General features: G+C 33.2%; 1 protein-coding gene across 1 annotated transcript in view; it reads left to right on the forward strand.

Annotated features, from left to right (window-relative positions):
• Window positions 1-17,722, forward strand: part of LOC106883266 (histone deacetylase 3) — a 55,864-nt gene extending 38,142 nt beyond the window's left edge. The window contains exons 10-15 of the mRNA XM_052974630.1: window positions 188-252; window positions 2,545-2,693; window positions 5,550-5,629; window positions 11,662-11,822; window positions 13,950-14,070; window positions 17,173-17,722. Coding sequence (XP_052830590.1) covers window positions 188-252; window positions 2,545-2,693; window positions 5,550-5,629; window positions 11,662-11,822; window positions 13,950-14,025 — 531 coding nt within the window. The 3' untranslated portion in view covers window positions 14,026-14,070; window positions 17,173-17,722. The remainder of the gene's footprint in view (window positions 1-187; window positions 253-2,544; window positions 2,694-5,549; window positions 5,630-11,661; window positions 11,823-13,949; window positions 14,071-17,172) is intronic.
• The last annotated feature ends 274 nt before the right edge of the window (window positions 17,723-17,996 follow it).

A 17,996-nucleotide genomic window follows, 5' to 3' on the forward strand; every position in this document is an offset into this window, starting at 1 on the left:
TATATATATATATATATATATATATATATACACACACACACACACACACACACACACACACACACACACACACACATCATATACATAAGCTGTTAGTAGGTAGTAGGTAGGTAGAAATACTGATGATATATATGTATTTTTTATTATTTTGTATAAACCTTTTGTCTTTTTTTACCAACTTTTGTAGTGTGGTGCAGATTCCTTAGGAAGTGATCGATTGGGCTGTTTTAATTTAAGTGTCAGAGGTCATGGGTATGTATTTTCTTCTTGGAAATGTGCAGTTATTAGTTTTCCTGATCAGAATGGTGAACTTATTTTTACTTACCTTTTGATTTTCTGAAATTCACTGTTTGAGATACTCTAAAAGGTGACTTATTTTATTGGAATAGCTACTTTAAGAACAATATACACTCATGAATCTTATTTAAATTCTCATGTTTTTTTTCTGTATTTTTGTGTTTATTGTAAAATAAGTTGGTCCATTTCTTACATTGGCTGTTTTGATGGAAATTCTTTTAAATGCAGTAAGGCTTAGCTATTTGTTTTCAGTCATAGTTTAGTTTCCTTCACTTAGTTCCTGTAATAAATTGCTAAAGAACAAAAACCTGGTTGGCATCATTATTATCATCATCATTTGACATCTGTTTTCCATGCTGGCATGGGTTGGACATTTCGAGAAGATCTTTGTTGAGCTCCAGTGTCAACTTTGGCATGATTTCTATGATTGGATTTCCTTCCTATTGCCAACCACTTTACAGTGTGTAGGGGATACTTTTCTCATGTCACCGACAGAGTTTGTATTTTGCTACATATATTTCGTTAAGTTCTTTATTATTGTTAAAGAAAGGATGGCTGTTAACTATGCTTGTTTCTCCCTTCATTGCAAATCCTTCTTTATCATCATCATTTAGCGTTCATTTTCCATGCTGCACCAGGCTCCAGTCTGATTTGGCTTGGTTTCTATGGCTGGATACCCTTCCTAACACCAACTACTCCACAGAGTGTAGTGGGTGCCTATTATATGTCACCGGCATGGGTGCCTTTTAAGGTGTCATTAGCATGGCTGCCTTTTATGTGTTACTGGCACTGGCCACGACTACAATTTCACTTGGCTTGATGTGTCTTCTGAAGCACAGCAAATTGCCAAATGTCTCATTCACTTGTCATCACCACCATGAGACTCAACATCTCTCATTGCCTCTGTAAGACTGCCTAATGAAAAGAAATCAGTAATAACAAGAAGCAACTACTATTAGGTCTTTCAAGCAATTGATCTGTAACACACAGCTATGAACATTTCTGTTAGTTTCAAAAAATAAAGTACTTTATTAAGAAAAATACACGTTTTAATGTATTTTGAAAACATAATTGAATGTGCATCTTTTCCTGTCTGCAAGTGCTAAATTATACTGGATAAAGATTTATTGCCAAACAGATCACTATCAGTAAACAGGCTATGTGATACAAAACCAGAGTAGGAATACATTTATCCATTTATTCTTGAAATGAAAGCATTGCTCTGTTGGTTTCCCTTGAAGATTAAAAGTGTTTTATTTAAAACATTTGATTTTTTTTTATTAATCTTCTCACTTGAGTGAACAAACACACCATAGAGTATCGAGAACAAGGCAACATTGCCAGTATTTGGGTCATGATGAAATGTGTCCAGCACACTATGAAGTGGTTGGCAAATGAGCAGAAAGTTGACAACTGGTTGAAAGGACTGTTTAGTTTTGTTGAGGGCATGACAACCTCCTTAGTACTGGTGAGATGATAAAATTCACCCAGTCCAGTCTGTAAAAAGGTTGATGATAGGAAGAGCATTCAGCTGTAGAAATCAAGGCAAAAACAAAACATACAAGTGAGATATGGTTTTCTAACCTGTCTTGAAGGTCTGTAACCCTAGTAATCTTGATCATTATTTGTTGTGAACAAGCTCATCTACAATTGAAAGATTAACTCTGTGAACTAGTCTCCAATAAAATAATATAAAATCTCCACTTCTTGAAATATTTGGATAGCCTTGTTGTTTGTGAAAGCCTTGTTGTTATGAACAAATACGTAATAATGTATTTATGCATATACATACATACATGTGTGTGTGTTTGTGTCTGTGTATCAAAACAGAAATCTGGAAAAATTTAGTATTATTTATTTCTCATTACATATATTTCATTTCCTAATAGCAGTCACACAAATATACACAAAAAAAAAACATGTAAGATATCTCCTATTAGTAATTCTTCTGACAGAGAATTAAAATAATTTCATATAACACACACACACACACACACACACACACACACACACACATACATATTGAGAAAAGAACAGAGCTAATGTTTTTTTGGACTTCAGGTTGCATTGCATACTTTGACTTAATTGAAATCCATAGAAATTGTATAGTTTTAAGTCAGTAACAAATTTTAACATTCAAAACTTTAATTAGTTGTATTGATGCATATAAAAACCATTAATTTATCTTCTAATGAAACTCAGTTTTTTTTATATTTTATGAACTTGTTGCTAAAAATTACTTTTCAGTGAGTGTGTTCGAGTTGTGAAAGGTTATGGTCTACCAATGTTAGTATTAGGTGGAGGAGGATACACAAAAAGGAACGTGGCTCGCTGTTGGACTTATGAAACATCAGTTTTGTTGGATGATGAAATTAATAATGATTTGCCATACAATGGTAAGTATTCCATTTAATGCTTATCATAAAGTAATGTTGGATCTTTTCCTTTTGGCTGGCACATAGAAAAAATAATTTTTTGTAACTAAACACTTTCAAATTTCATATACTGGTAGAATGTGTCATTTAAAACATCATTTACTCTTGGCATTTTACAGAAAATTGTTTATTTTCGAAGTTATTTCGTGTTAAAGTTGTCTATTTTGGTAATTTCAACCAATCAATGACGTCTATTGAGGTGAAAACAATTACTGCTGTTGTTTGTCAACAACAACTATCGGCGGTATATATTTCATTTGTCACTGTTATTTATAACATCGTTCATGCGTTTACTGGCTTTAGCTTTAGGCTTTTAGGGTTAGGGTTAGGGTTTTAGGATTAGGGTTAGGGTTTTAGAGTTAGGGTTAGGGTTGAGGTTTTAGGGTTAGGGTTGAGATTTTAGGGTTAGAGTTATGGAAAAATGTGAAAAAATGAAGAAATTAAAGGGGGAGGGAGGCAAAAATGTCTTTCCGAAAATAGTAGCTGAAAAAAACCCTAACCCTAACTCCCTATCCCTAACCCTAACCCTGACCCTAAAAACCTAACCCTAACTCTAAAACCCTAACCATAACCCCCTAAAGCTAAAACCAGTACAAACACATGAATGATGTCATAAATAACAGTGACAAATGAAATATATACCGCCGGAAGTTGTTGTCGACAAACAACAGTAGTAATTGTTTTCATCTCATTAGACGTCATTGATTGGTTGAAATTACCGAAATACGACAACTTTAACATGAAATAACTTCGAAAATATGCAATTTTCTCAAAAACACCAAGAATAAATGATGTTTGATGTGACACATTCTACCAGTATATGAATTTTGAAAGTGTTTAGTTACAAAAAAATTATTTTTTAAATGTGCCAGCCAAAGGGAAAAGATCTGTAATGTTTAATTAGAAGTTAAGGAAAATGTTTAATATTTACTTCTATGACTTTGATTGTTCTTCAAATGTGAGCATTTTTGTGAACTTGTGGTTCAAAGATTTTAATGCCATTTTAAACTATCTTGAGAAGTAAAGTGGTGTCTGTTTACACTTTGGTTAAAATGAAGCTAATTGAATTGTGTGCTGAAATGATGGCCTGGGATTTTTACATTGGTATGTTTCCTTTGGTTAGAATATGTCTTTTTATATAGTTAGAATAAGAGGAATGAGTTTCTGTACAGCTTTTACGCTCTCTTCTTGTTTGAGAAATAGGGATAAATACACGAGATCTATGGAGTTGATGTAATCTTCTCCCTATTTGTTAGCAATTAGTGTGTACAGGAATTTCATATTGTGCAAATATTTTACCTGTAACAGACTCATGTGTGCATTGAATGTATAAATTATTAATTACTACATTATTGTTATATTTTGAGATGACCATTAAAAAAAAAAATTTTTTTTTCCTAATTTACACACACACTATATATTCGTTCTTCACTCATTTATTACTATTCTTATTTTGTCTTATGTCCATTGTTTGGAAATCTTTTGTCACACATCTATGACCTCTTCAGCAACCCTTTCTGTCCATGTGTATCTTCCTGCTCTACTTAGTCCATGGAAAGGATTGGAATCACTTCATGTACACACTACAACTTAACCAAGTCTAGCATTTGAGTAATCCAAACATTCATAGAAGAACAGAATGGACTAAGCAGAGCAGGAGGATACATGTGAATAGAAAAATTCGTTGCAGAGGTCACAGATGTGTGGTGAAAAATTTGCAAACAATGAACATAAGACAAAATAAGAATAGTAATAAATGAGGGAAGAACAAATATATGTGTGTGTGTTAATTTGGAAAAAAAAAAAAAAAAAAAAATTACCATCCTGAAATATAACAATATCTGTTTCAACACAGTTTCTCATCAGAAATCTTGCAAAACAAATTCATAAATGTACTGCATTACTCTTCTTTATGAATACATTATTATAATTTACTGTAGGGCATCAAATTGACAGAAGTGTTTGGAGTGTTGTAAAAAATGTCTTATGGTATTTACTCTGGCTTTTTGCATTCTGAGACCAAATCTTGCTGTGGTTGACTTCTCCTTTTGTTTTTTGGGCTTAATAAATGAAATACCAGTTTAGAGCAGTGGAGTGGAGTGGAGTGGTGGAATTGTAAGAATGTAAGACATGAAGCTTGTGGTATATGTTTCAGCTGTTTGTATTCCGAGTTCAAATCCTGCCTGTGGCCTACCAGCTAACATGGAAGGGATTGGAATTCCTTCATGGTACACACTACAACTTAACCAAGGATAGTATTTGAGTAATAGTATTCAACCAGAAAAGTTAATTCTGATCATTGTGCACCACTATCATTGTTCTGTATTAACCAACAAAAACATTGGTTTTGTTTAATTTTTTGTGTGTCTCCTCTCTGGTATGTATTTGTAAGTTAAGATATCCAACATTTCTTTTCAAAGATTATTGATTAAAATAGGAAACAAAATGTTTTCTTTTTCTAAACTTTGTGCACAGCCCATCTCTTTTCACCATTATATGCCAAGAGAGAGCTACAGGTTGTATAAAAGAAAGGAAATGAAAAATGAAATTTAATAAAAATAGATAGGTTTATAACAGAAGGATTTCTTTTAGATATTGAAGTATTTCACACATTAAGATTAGATTGTTTTTTGTAAGAGTTATTCTTTTCATTATTTTGAAACTGTTTTAAAATACTTTTACTTATTGGAGTGAGAATTGATGAACATCAAGCGTATTCTTGTATTTTGTATTTTTTGTGTGTTAGAATTCTGAAATTAAGATTTGTTTTTTATTTGTGTTTAATGTATTGATTTTTTTTTTTTTTTTTTTTTTCAGAATATTTGGAATATTTTGGCCCTGATTTTTCTCTCCATCCAGATATTACAACTAAACAAGAGAACTGTAATACAAAAGAAGTAAATTTTTTTCTAAAGTTTTTCTGAATCAAGATTTAATGAATGATAATGAGGACAAGATTTCTCTATTAACTAAGTCATTTTTTCTTTAAAGGTCCAGGTTCTGATTTATAACTTGGAAAACTGAATCAATACATTCTTGAAATTTCTTCTCTTAAATTATTTGTTTATTCATTTGATGAATATTTTTTCTTAAGAATGAGCAACAGTTTTTACTGATACAATATAAGTGTTATTTTATATTGCTAGTATTAAAAAATAGTAAGGTGGTGAGCTAGAAAAATCCTTAGCATGCCAGGCAAAATACATAGTGACATTTCATGTATCCTCATGTTCAAATTTCACTGAAGTCAATTCTGCCTTTCATTTTTTCGGTGTTGATAAAATAAGTACTAGTTGAGTACTGGGGTCAGTGTAATTGACTTACCGCCTCCCACGAAATTGCTGGCCTTGTGCTAAAATTTGATATCAATATTAAAAAGTAGTGTTAAAATGAAATCACTTCAGTTCCATCCCACTTAGTTTGAAAATAATAATAATGACCAGTAAGATATTTAAGACCATTTTAATTGACTATCTGCCTCACTTAAAATCAAATGGTCTTATGTCTCATCAAAAGATAAATGTTATAAAAGCAGTGTAACTAGAAGGTTCATAAAACATATATAATGGTATCTCATAAAACTATCTCTGCATAAAAGTGTTTGTACAATATGTTGAATATAATGATCATACCTGGAGATGTTGATTGGTGATAACAAATAAAAATGATCTGATCACAGAAGATCTATTCTTGCTGACATTGGAGAGATTTCAGTCTCTGTGTAAAAATGTCTTCAATGTAAATGTTTTGAAGTTCAACAAGGAGGGAATATATTTATGGAAAATTTTATTTAGCTACAAATTCTAGTACATAAGAACCATAGTAAAACCTGTCATCAGTTATAATATGTACAGACACACTGTATTCATGACCATGTTCCTGTATCTCTTGTTTTGTCTGATAAATGGTTATATACATGTATATATATATTGCTATATAATTGTCAGATCCAAGGATCTAGGTGTAGAAAGTTAGTAAACTTTGAGCAGTCTGTGGTAGGTATAAAAAACGACTTTCTGGAACAATAATAATTTATTGACATCAAAGCTCAATAAACTGGAAAGAGTATTTTTATAGTTCATGAATGGCAAATAGGTTTGCTATGAATGCAAATAAAAATCCAAATTGAGAAGGTGGAGCAGGTAAAATCCAGGCTTCATGTTTCCTATCTTGTAGATCCTCAGAAGTAATAATTACTCAATGAGGGGTATTCCACTAGCTACTCATCAAGCTGAAGATACCTTAATTATATGAAGGTTACATTATTGTTATGTGTGTGTGTGTGTATGTATATATATATATATAGTCAAACTTACTTGGAAATGGTTATATGGCGTTCAGTCATATAATAATACAAATAAAATATATATATATAGGCATACATACATGTACATACTGACATATATATGCTTATATGGGTACAGGACGTCACAAAACGTAAACAACATGAAATCTGAAATCTGAAAACAACATGAAATACGAAGACAAACTTTTTTGTTTGCGATATGTGCCTTTGAGAAAACAGTTGCTCCCGCAAACCAAAATAAAATTTGGGATTTTACGGAGGGTCAAAATTGGTAACAAAAACAGGAGAGTGAAACAAATAGTGAGGGCTGCTAAACCAGATGGGGTAAGGTGGCAAATGCTGAGGAACATTCTTTGACAGGAGAGGAGAAAGACAAGAATACGTCTGGTCTGTGCAACAGACCAAAAGAAAAGAAGGATGAACATGTGTGGAAAAAAAGATGGACAATGGTCACGTGTAAGCAATGAGAGATTAAAAGAGGAAGAGAGAGAGAGAGAGAAGGGAGGCAGATAGAAAACGGTGAAGGGGAGAAAAAAGAATTAGAGAAAGGATGAGAGGTTAAAAAACGAAAAGGAGAGAAGGGGAGAAAAAAAGAATTAGAGAACTCACCTTCTCTCCCTTTCATTTTTTTCCCTCTCATCCTTTCTCTAATTCTATTTTTCTCCCCTTCACCATTTTCTATCTGTCCCTCTTCCACTTTTACACTCGTTGCTCACACGTGACCATCGTCCATCTTCTTTTTTCCACACATGCTCATCTTTCTTTTCTTTCAGTCAAATCGAACCAAATTATCGAAATCGAACCAAATGATCAAAATCGAACCAAATGATCAAAATCGAACCAAATTATCGAAATCGAACCAAATTCAACGACTAGCACTCATGCCAACCTCTCCTTCATTGGACTCGGCTTGCAAAGTCCTGTTGGGGCAAGTGAAAGCAAAATCATGATGGCACCTGTACCAGTGGAGCGCTAAGAGCACCGTCCGAGCGTGATCGTTGCCAGAGCAGCTGTCTGGCTTCTGTGCCAGTGGCACGTAAATAGCACCATTTGAGTGTGATCGTTACCAGCATCGCCTTCCTGGCACTTGTGCCAGTGGCATGTGAAAAGACATTCAAGCGACGTCGTTGCCAGTGCCGCTGGACTGGCTCCTGTGCAGGTGGCATGTAAAATACACCATTTTGAGCATGGCCGTTGCCAGCACCACTTGACTGGCCCTCGTGCCGGTGGCACGTAAAAGCACCCACTACACTCTCACAGTGGTTGGCGTTAGGACGGGCATCCAGCTGTAGAAACTCTGCCAAATCAGATTGTAGCCTGGTGTAGCCCTCTGGTTCACCAGTCCTCAGTCAAATAGTCCAACCCATGCTAGCATGGAAGGCAGACTTTAAACGGTGATAATGATGATGATGATGTTGCACAGACCAGACGTATTCTTGTCTGTCTCCTCTCCTGTCAAAGAATGTTCCTCAGCATTTGCCACCTTACCCCATCTGGTTTAGCAGCCCTCACTATTTGTTTCATTGTCCTGTTTTTGTTACCAATTTTGACCCTCTGTAAAATCCCAAATTTTATTTTATTTTGGTTTGCGGGAGCAACTGTTTTCTCAAAGGCACATATTGTCGTGAATTGTTCAAAATGTGGAGTAGATAAACAGCCAACAGCTGATGAAGGGTTGTTCTTTATGTTACTTGTGTTGTTTCCATTTGTTTCTCTTGTTCACAAAAAAAAGTTTGTGACATCCTGTACCCATGCATACATGTATATGTCAGTATGTACATGTATGTATGTATGCCTATATATATATTTTATTTGTATTATTATTATTATTATTATTATATATATATATATATATATATATATATATATATATAAAGACAAATTTAGAATTAAAGAATTAAGGTTTAGAAAGTAGGTGTTAAATGCAGTATCCAAACGTTGTTTCAGGGTAAGTCCCAGGCAGTGTGCCTGCAGAGCACGGTCACCACTTATGGCTATCAGGCATCATCAGCGATACTGTGTATTCCTCATTGGATCTGCATCCAGAAATTCAAGGCACATGTAGGGTCCCTTTTTTAAAAGATTTATACAGAAGACGGGGTGTAACTAGAAGTATTTATTAACACAACAATCGTTTTGCCTTCATTCTATGCTGTACCCACATGTGTGTAGGGGTGTGTGCATGTAAATATAGAGGGATGTGTATATGTACACGAGTAGGTTGGCACCACTGTGTATATGGGTATGTGCATGTCTGTGTACATGAGTGAGTGAACGTGTCTGGCAATATGTATGTATGTGTATGCGTGTGAGTGGGTGCATGTGTGCATGAATGTATACAGGCGTGTGCGCACACGTATACATATGTATGTGTGTGAATGTCTGTCTATCTGTCTGTACATGTGAGTAGGTATTGGCTGCCACAAAGTCTAAAGACTGGAATCTGACCATGGTGTTATGCTTGACTCCTCTAGCCAGCCACCAAATGCTTACGCATGCTAGAGTCATTCAATCTAATGCCATATACACTAGATTCTTTGTAATTTTTTATTTTTTAGCAATGACTTCTTGACCACAAATATAAACATCCCCACCCCTATTCATATTAAATACTTTGTCTTTTTATTATCTTCTTTTTTTCTTGACAACAACTGCCTCATTCTACCAAATGTGTCTGAACTGTTGATTCACACCATTAGCATATAACTTGAAGCAAAAATAAAATATAAATCTGGGAACTTGTGAAGCATCTTATATCACCTGACAAGGTTCTCTTTTACTGTGCATTGGATCTGGTATTATTACATCGTTTCATGCCCGTTGGGAAGCAGTGCAGAATGAAGCCAAAACGATTGTTGTGCTAATAAATGCATCTAGTTACACTCCATCTTCTGTATTAAAATTTTAAAATATTTATTTATATATAATACCTGAGAGAGAGAGGAGAGAGACAGATAGACACAAAGATTTATAGGATCTTTTCCTTTTGATCAGCAGGTCAATAAATTCATTGTTTTTTAACTAAACACTTTTAAACTTTGGATACTGGTAGAATGTGTCATATAAAACATCTTTTACTCTTAGCATTGTTGAGAAAAGTTTGTATTTTCGAAGTTATTTCATGTTAAAGTTGTCGTGTTTGGGTAATTTCAACCAATCAATGACGTCTATTGAGCTGAATAAAGTTACTGCTGTTGTTTGTCAACAACTTCTGGCGGTGTATATTTCGTTTGTCACTGTTATGTATGACATATTTCATCTCAGTTATGTTCATATGAATAAACTAGTGTATCTGAAGCACGTTTACTTCATGACCCCCCATAATTGTTTGTGCATTTCTACTGCTTTTAGGTTTTTTCCCTGTTTTACAGCTACTACTCTCGGAAAGACTCCCTCCGCCATTTTCTTGCAAATTATTGTTTTTTAAAAATTTTTTTTTTTGCCAAAAACCCAGCTTTTCGGATACGGAGATACTGGAAAATTGCCAAAAATCAGAATTTTGAAAGTTACCCCCTTACCCCTCCTCCTCCCCCCTCCAATTTCTTCATTTTTCACTTTTTTCCATAACCCTAGCCCTAAAATCCTAACCCTAACCCCTAACCCTAACCCTAATACCCTAACCCTAACCCCCTAAAGCTAAAAACCAATACAAATGCACGTACACTGCCAATAGTTGTTGTTGACTAACAACAACAGTAATTTTATTCACCTGAATACACGTCATTGATTGGTTGAAATTACCGAAATACAACAACTTTAACACAAAATAACTTCGTAAATAGAAACTTTTCTCAACAACGTTAAGAGTAAAAGATGTTGTATATGACACATTCTACCAGTATACGAAGTTTCAAAGTGTTTAGTTTTCTACACTTAGTTATCTAGTTATTAATTGAGCTGCCCATGAAAAGGGAAAGATCTGATTTATGATTATTGGTATTCTTTTACTTCTTTAACTGCTCAATGCTGTATAAATGATTATAAAATATATGATATATAACATTAATGTAAGTTATATAAAAAATCATTATATTCATAATAAAAATTTTAAATATTGTATTTTCTGATAGTGATGATGCAAAAAAATTGGATGTATAATATTTACAAAATGTTTAGAGTATACTCCACTAGACAGCTTTAATTTAACCATTTTGGTAATTAACATGCAGATCATGAGCTAACAAAAGAGTTTCTATATGATTGCTAGATCTGCTTGAAATAATAACCAAGTCTCTCAAATTTTACCCTATTGTTGTAAAAAAAGGAAAGGCATATTAAATACTGTGATTTGATATCCCTAAAAAGATGGGGATCATGGTTATGTTTTTGATCATAGGTTTGTTCAGTCGGTGCTGACCTAGGGCTAAATAACAACAACATGCATGTCAGTACTAGCTTTATTTGTTTTGGCTACCACAAATTATATTGTTAATAATTGAAAGAAAGTGTTATATAAATAAGTGATTTGAATTTCAACTGCTTTTGCTGAAGAGGAAGTTCTGAAAGAGGCTTGAAATTTCTAAACTTGCATAGATTAATTAACAATTTTATTTATTTAATCAGCAGTTAAGATTTACAGAATTTTTTTTTGTTTTTTAACATGAAAATATTTTTCTATTTTAGTATTTAGATAACATTCGAATGACAGTGAATGATAATTTAAAGAATGTGGCTCATGCTCCAAGTGTTCAAATGCAAGATGTTGGCCCAGATTTTGTAGGATTTGATCTGAAGACTGAATTGGATCCTGATGTCCGAAATCATCAAGAAGAAATAGATCGACGGTACAGACCTCTTGAAAAATCTTTTGCTTGTAAAATCTTTCTTAACATTTTGTTAGAATATATTTTAACAAATATGTTTCAATTCAATCCTGAAGTAATCATGAGTTAGACATGTTTCATAAAACAACTACAATTATATTTAATAATATATTAAAGAGGATATTTGGAAAACAGCTTTATACTTTATACCTGTTAAAGTCATTAGACTGTGACTATGCTGGGTCACTACTTTGAAGAATTTTCAGTGGTGGGAGGAATTGATACCCAGTACTTTTTTTTCAAAGCCTGGTACTTATTCTGTTCATTTTCATTAGCAAACTGCTAAGTTGCAGGGATGTAGACAAACCAATACCCATTGTCAAGCAGTGATAGGGGACAAAGACACAAACACATGTGCATATATACATATGACAGGGTCCTTTCAGTCTCTGTCTACGAAATCCACTCACAAGGCTTTGGTCTGTCTGAGGGTGTAGTAGAAGACACTTGCCCAAAGAACCTCGCAGTGGGACTGAACCTGGAACCATGTGGTTGGGAAGCAAGCTTCTTACCACACAGCCACAACAGTATCTAAAAAGTTTATATAAATCTATTATATTTGAAACTACTTTCATCTGTTTGAACTTGCTTGGATTTGCCTGACTCAGTCACACCAGCTGCCATGATCCCACATAATATTTGGGAAGTCAGAAGTTAGCATCTTGTCAGTGAAGGTTTTTGTTGGACAACTAACCTGAATATATCCATGCCAGAGTATCCATAAGTTGGCGTCACTGATGAGTTCTTATCTAACTCTCCAGTACTGTTGTATTGCATACCTCTTTCTTGCTCTCTGTCTAATGACATCAGTTATTGAAAAATGATTGCATAGTCTTTGTTTGGTTAGGTGTTTTACTGAAGAATAAGCTGAACTGCCTGTAATATGTAGGTATAAGTGCCACCAAACTTTGCTTCCAGGTGTTTGGTGTGTGTTCAAGTTGTAAGCCAAGTAGTAGTAGTAAACTTCCATGTGACTGTGGAATCAGTAACACTGTTGCTTAAGATCATCTGGTAATGATGATTGATAGATAACATCAAGGCTACCAAGATTAGCCTACATCTTTTTTTTCATGAATGCAATTCCTAAGTTTTCAAAGAAATCTACCGATTTTCTAGAAGATTTGGGTTGAGTATGGACCGAAAGTGAAAGGGGACAGGAAGGGAGCAGTTGACTTGCAATAGACTAGGCCACAAAAGCATCAGCAGCCTTTAGGACCTTGATGATAATTTGCTGTGACTACCTGAGATAGGAGATCAAGGCCAAGGCATTGTCCAGACAGAGCAGGGTCACGTCACCATCAGTGGAGTCCCCTTGTGTAGAGAGGAATATGCCATCACCGGAGGTTAGGCAGCTCAGGCAGTACCACCAGTGCAGGGATTCATTTTAAAAGTTTTCACTCCATTCTCTTTCTGGATATCATTGTTTCCATTATAGTTGTTGGAGTTGTTTACATTATTGGAAATTGAAAAACTCTGGTTCAAAGTCTGCAATATGGTCATGCTTGTAGCTTTTTTTTTGATTTGCTGCTTTTGAAAATTGTTGAAATTCAAAGTTGTTATTACTAACTCTAACATTTGATAATTTTTTATAATTTTTGAAAAGAGTAGAATGTTATAGAAATGAGGAAAAAACATTCTGAGAGTACAAAATTCATTCTGTTTATCTAATGAAATCACATGTAACACTTACTTAGTAACACAAATTGTGGGTATATCAGCTATTTCATCATTTAGATAACAAAATGCATTCAGTTAATCCATTAGTATTATTACAATATTTATTATTCTTTTTACTTTTTTGGTATGACTGGAATGTAAATTATATTTGCTTCTCTTCTTTATTTAAATATCATCTTTGTTAGCTGGTTTGGATTGGGTGTGTCCAGATAATTAGTGTTGGATCTGTTCATGAACTTGGATTTTTCTGGCATTTGTCTTTTGAAAAGCTTCTAACAATCCAATCTAATAAATGTAATAACCTCACCCTATTACACTACCCTTCTCTATGACCCTATATCATGGTTTAGATTTCTGAGATGATATATTTCTAGCAATAATAAATATATACAATAATTTTTTTAATTTCAGAATTGAACCAGTCAATGAGTTTTATGATGGAGAAAAAGACAACGATAAAGATGCTGATGGCTTTTTAGATGTTTGAAGACAAGCAAGTTAGATGGTATATCAGTATGAATACATCTTCTTGGTATGTTTAATATTTTTATAACATTTCCACAAATATGGTCAGATTATTTTGTTAAAAAAATGAAAATAGTTATCTGCTGTGAAGAGAAAACAATTCTGATGTTTCAGGCAAAGTCTTCTGTTATCTTTATCTAAAGCATTGACATTCTCTTCTCATGGTAAAAGAAACTTATTTTGTGAGCATGATTGATCTTATGTTTGTCAATGCAGATCATCAGTAGTTTCCTCAGACTTAATTGTTTTATTCAGAACAATTTGAAATATTAAGCAAGATTTTAACTGTCCCTCAAAAATTACCAGTTTGATGAAATAAAAAGTATATGAGTCTTAGTTTTGAAATGTTTATTGTATAATTATTCTGCACTGCTGGAAAGCTATAAAACAATATTTTGGTTTGGACTGTTTGTATCACAATAAATATCTTGGATTTAATGATCTCCATTCTTTAGACAAATGCCAATCAAGATCTCTGTTTAGAGATTGAATTTGCAAAATGTAATTATGAGTACCTGAATCTTTAATCAACTTATCAAAGAGTCTACGTTTACCAGTTAATTTTAGAGGTATTTAAGTATAGTGAGCAATTTAACCAAGAAGAAAGAAGTATAAACAATTGAGAATGGAAGCATGTAAGAGTGATAAAAAGGAGGAGAGAGAGAGAGAGAGAGAGGTAGAAAAGAAGAGAGGAGGAAATGAAATCATTAGAGGAAGAAGGATTTGCTAGGAAAATGGTGATGCATGCTGGATGGAAATGTACTGCATAGTGGAACATAGCAAGGAGGAGTTCACCAAATAAAACTGAAATGAAGTAGTTAAACTAATAGAATAAGCAAATAGAATAGCCAGAAACAAATTTCCCCCAGAACAGACACCATAATAAACTTAACATGAAACAGTCTTCAATATTACAATGCTACAACTTCTTACAGAAGACAGCTGTTTCTATTCTCTAGGTCAGTGGTTCTCAACTGGGGTCCATATGACCCTTGGGGGATTCATATAAGATTTTGTTGTTAAAATTTATTTGTAGTAAATTGGTTATACTTCTACAATACACAAAATATATAAACAATTTTTATACAATTTGTAATACTTAATCATAAAAATTTAATAAAAGTTTTTAGATACTGAATGACTATAAGGGCCTTAGTAAAATAGGAACCCCAAAAGGGTCCATAAGTAAAAAATTGGTTGAAAACCACAGTGGCAATTTGTTGTACTGGTCCATTTAAGATTGTCTTAGGCACAGCCACAATGTAGTCACATTGATAGTATATAAAATGCTGAATTCTTGATTGTTAATCCATTACCCAATAACCTCAGCCATACAAAATCAAAATTCTGTAGAAAGGATTGCAAAAATTATTCCTTATTCTCCAGTTAACAGTTTCATTGTAAGCATTGATCAGTTGCCCAAGTTATATGATAATAATTTATCAAACTGATTAATATATTTTATAGAAAGGATTCATTAGTCTGATAGGATATATGATAGTATAGGTTAAGCTGAATGTTGATGTGTTTGATAATAAATATCAGACTATTAGAATATTTGATCTTAAGGATTTAGCATATTCTAAAGATAGCACTGTGTAACATGATTTTTGTCCTTGGATAGCAACTGTTATTTCCTATTTGTTTACCCCTAGAAAGTATGAAAAATGGCGAATATTTCCTTCAAATTTTGCTTTTGTTACATTTATTCAAGTCCCAAAGAATCCCTCTCAACACATGACTACAATGGTCCCCCACTATTCTTGCTCATGATCAGAGATGCACATATTGTCAGCCACTAGGGGATATGCTCAAGTGGTTAAGGTCAAGCAACTAACAAGCAAATCTGTGGTATTGAAGAGAATATTTGCTATAATGATATTTCAGTTTCAGCAACTCAGCACTGAATCTGTCTGAAATGTAATGGAAAACTAGACTACCCATGACCCATTGGGTCACTGGGAAACTCTGAGTTTCCCAGCAATGGTGTTTTGTTTTGTGGGGTTTTTTTTCCAGGTTATTTCACATGCTTTCAATGAATGTGATATCAAAATCATGTATAAACGGTTCCTTTCCCCAGAAAAGGAAAAATTTGGCTGCTATTTCTTGCACACCCTGCTACCACATAACAGGTATTTGAGGGTTCTTTATCACACATAGCTGTTATGTAGTAGCAGCGTATGCTAAAAATAGCAACCAAATTTTTGGAGGTGAGATATGTTGAATGCACTCGCAAAAAAACTATGGAAAAACACTATTTCACACCAAGGTTACAAACGGGTCTTTCACAAAATATTTACCATATTTTTAAAGTCATTTTCACTTTAAAATATTTTTTAAATATGCCAAAAAAATTTTTGTAATGGTATTCACTTGAAAATAATTTTAAAAAGACATTGAAATATTGTGCTTAAAGAAAGCAAAAATATAAATACTTACTGTACAAACAACTTACATTTTTGAAATCACATTCACTTAAAAATATTTCTAAATGATTAAAATATTGTGTTTAACAAAAGTGAAAATAGAAACATTTACTATAAAAAGCAAATTATATTTTTCATTGTCAAGTCAGTGTGTCTAATCGAAAGATAAGAGTTTCTTCTCTTCTAGGATTAAGATTATTTTCAGGATATTTTCCCATTATGCACTGTTTTGGGTAATTATACCCCAAAAACCTCTAATATCTCAAAAACCCACTTGTTTTATTCCGTTTGTATTAACATTTCAGGGTAAACTTAATTCATAGTATTTTCCCAATATGTGCCAGTTTGGCTGGATAACATGGCAAGCACACAAGCAAGCAAGATTCAAGCTGACTTTTAATGTATTATAGATAGGTCAGTTTCAAATCATTGATGTTCAGGTTACAAAAGCAAATTTTGAAGGCAATAACAGTAATTTCCTTTGATTTCTAGATGGATGCAAATAGGAAATAACACTTACCAAAAAAAAATCAAAAATTTGTTACATAGTATAGTTGATGGTAGGATTTATCAGGTGGTAAAGAACCCTAGGACTGATAAAATGTTTTACTGTTGCCTTTCAAATAACATGACTACTTACTACTCTTATAATAATTAATGGTATATTTTTCATTTATTTTCAGAGCGAATCATCTTCAATTTAACGGTTGGGAAACATTACCAGCTCCACTACCACCACCACCACCACCACCACCATTTTTATTTGTTTTATTCTCTCTCCTATCATTATTATATCAACATCATAATTGTCATCTTCTTCATCATCATCATCATCATTGTCGTCATCATCATCGTTGTCATCATCATCATTGTCATCATCATTGTTGTCATCATCATCATCATTGTTGTCATCATCATCATCATTGTCGTCGTCGTCATCATCATTACTGTTTTAGTAATATCAGTCTGAATATCAATCAGTTAAAACAAAACATGGATTGGCTGGAGCTTTCTACATCACTTACTGTTGTTATTGCTTCTGATTTAAATTTTCTGCAAGCTGATGTCTTTGCAGATTTTATTTCATTTAAATTGTCTGAAAAAAGTTCAGCCTTCATGGGAAACAAAGAAAAAAAAAATTCCTTACCTTGCATTGCATAATTAGGTAGGGTGTATAATATATATATATAAAGTTTTAAGCAATCTAATTTAAAAATTTGATTCTGTTTTCTTTTGTGTATGTATATTTGTATATGTATGCACATTTATTTAGGGGCATGCATTCCATGTCCATGACTGATGTTATATATATTCGAAGAGTCTATAAAAATTAAAATCAGAATTAACTTTGAATATAAAAATATAATTCTAGATCAGTTACCTTGCGGTTACTTTTAGCATCTATTAGGTTTTTTTTTTTTTCTCTTTGAAAAGGAATATACTAAACATTCAAACAAACTGAGTGATTGTTTTATTCTTAAAGTGTGAATGTCTTTGTATGTATGAG

Source organism: Octopus bimaculoides, chromosome 19, assembly GCF_001194135.2.
Source record: "Octopus bimaculoides isolate UCB-OBI-ISO-001 chromosome 19, ASM119413v2, whole genome shotgun sequence".
Lineage (NCBI taxonomy): Eukaryota > Metazoa > Mollusca > Cephalopoda > Octopoda > Octopodidae > Octopus > Octopus bimaculoides.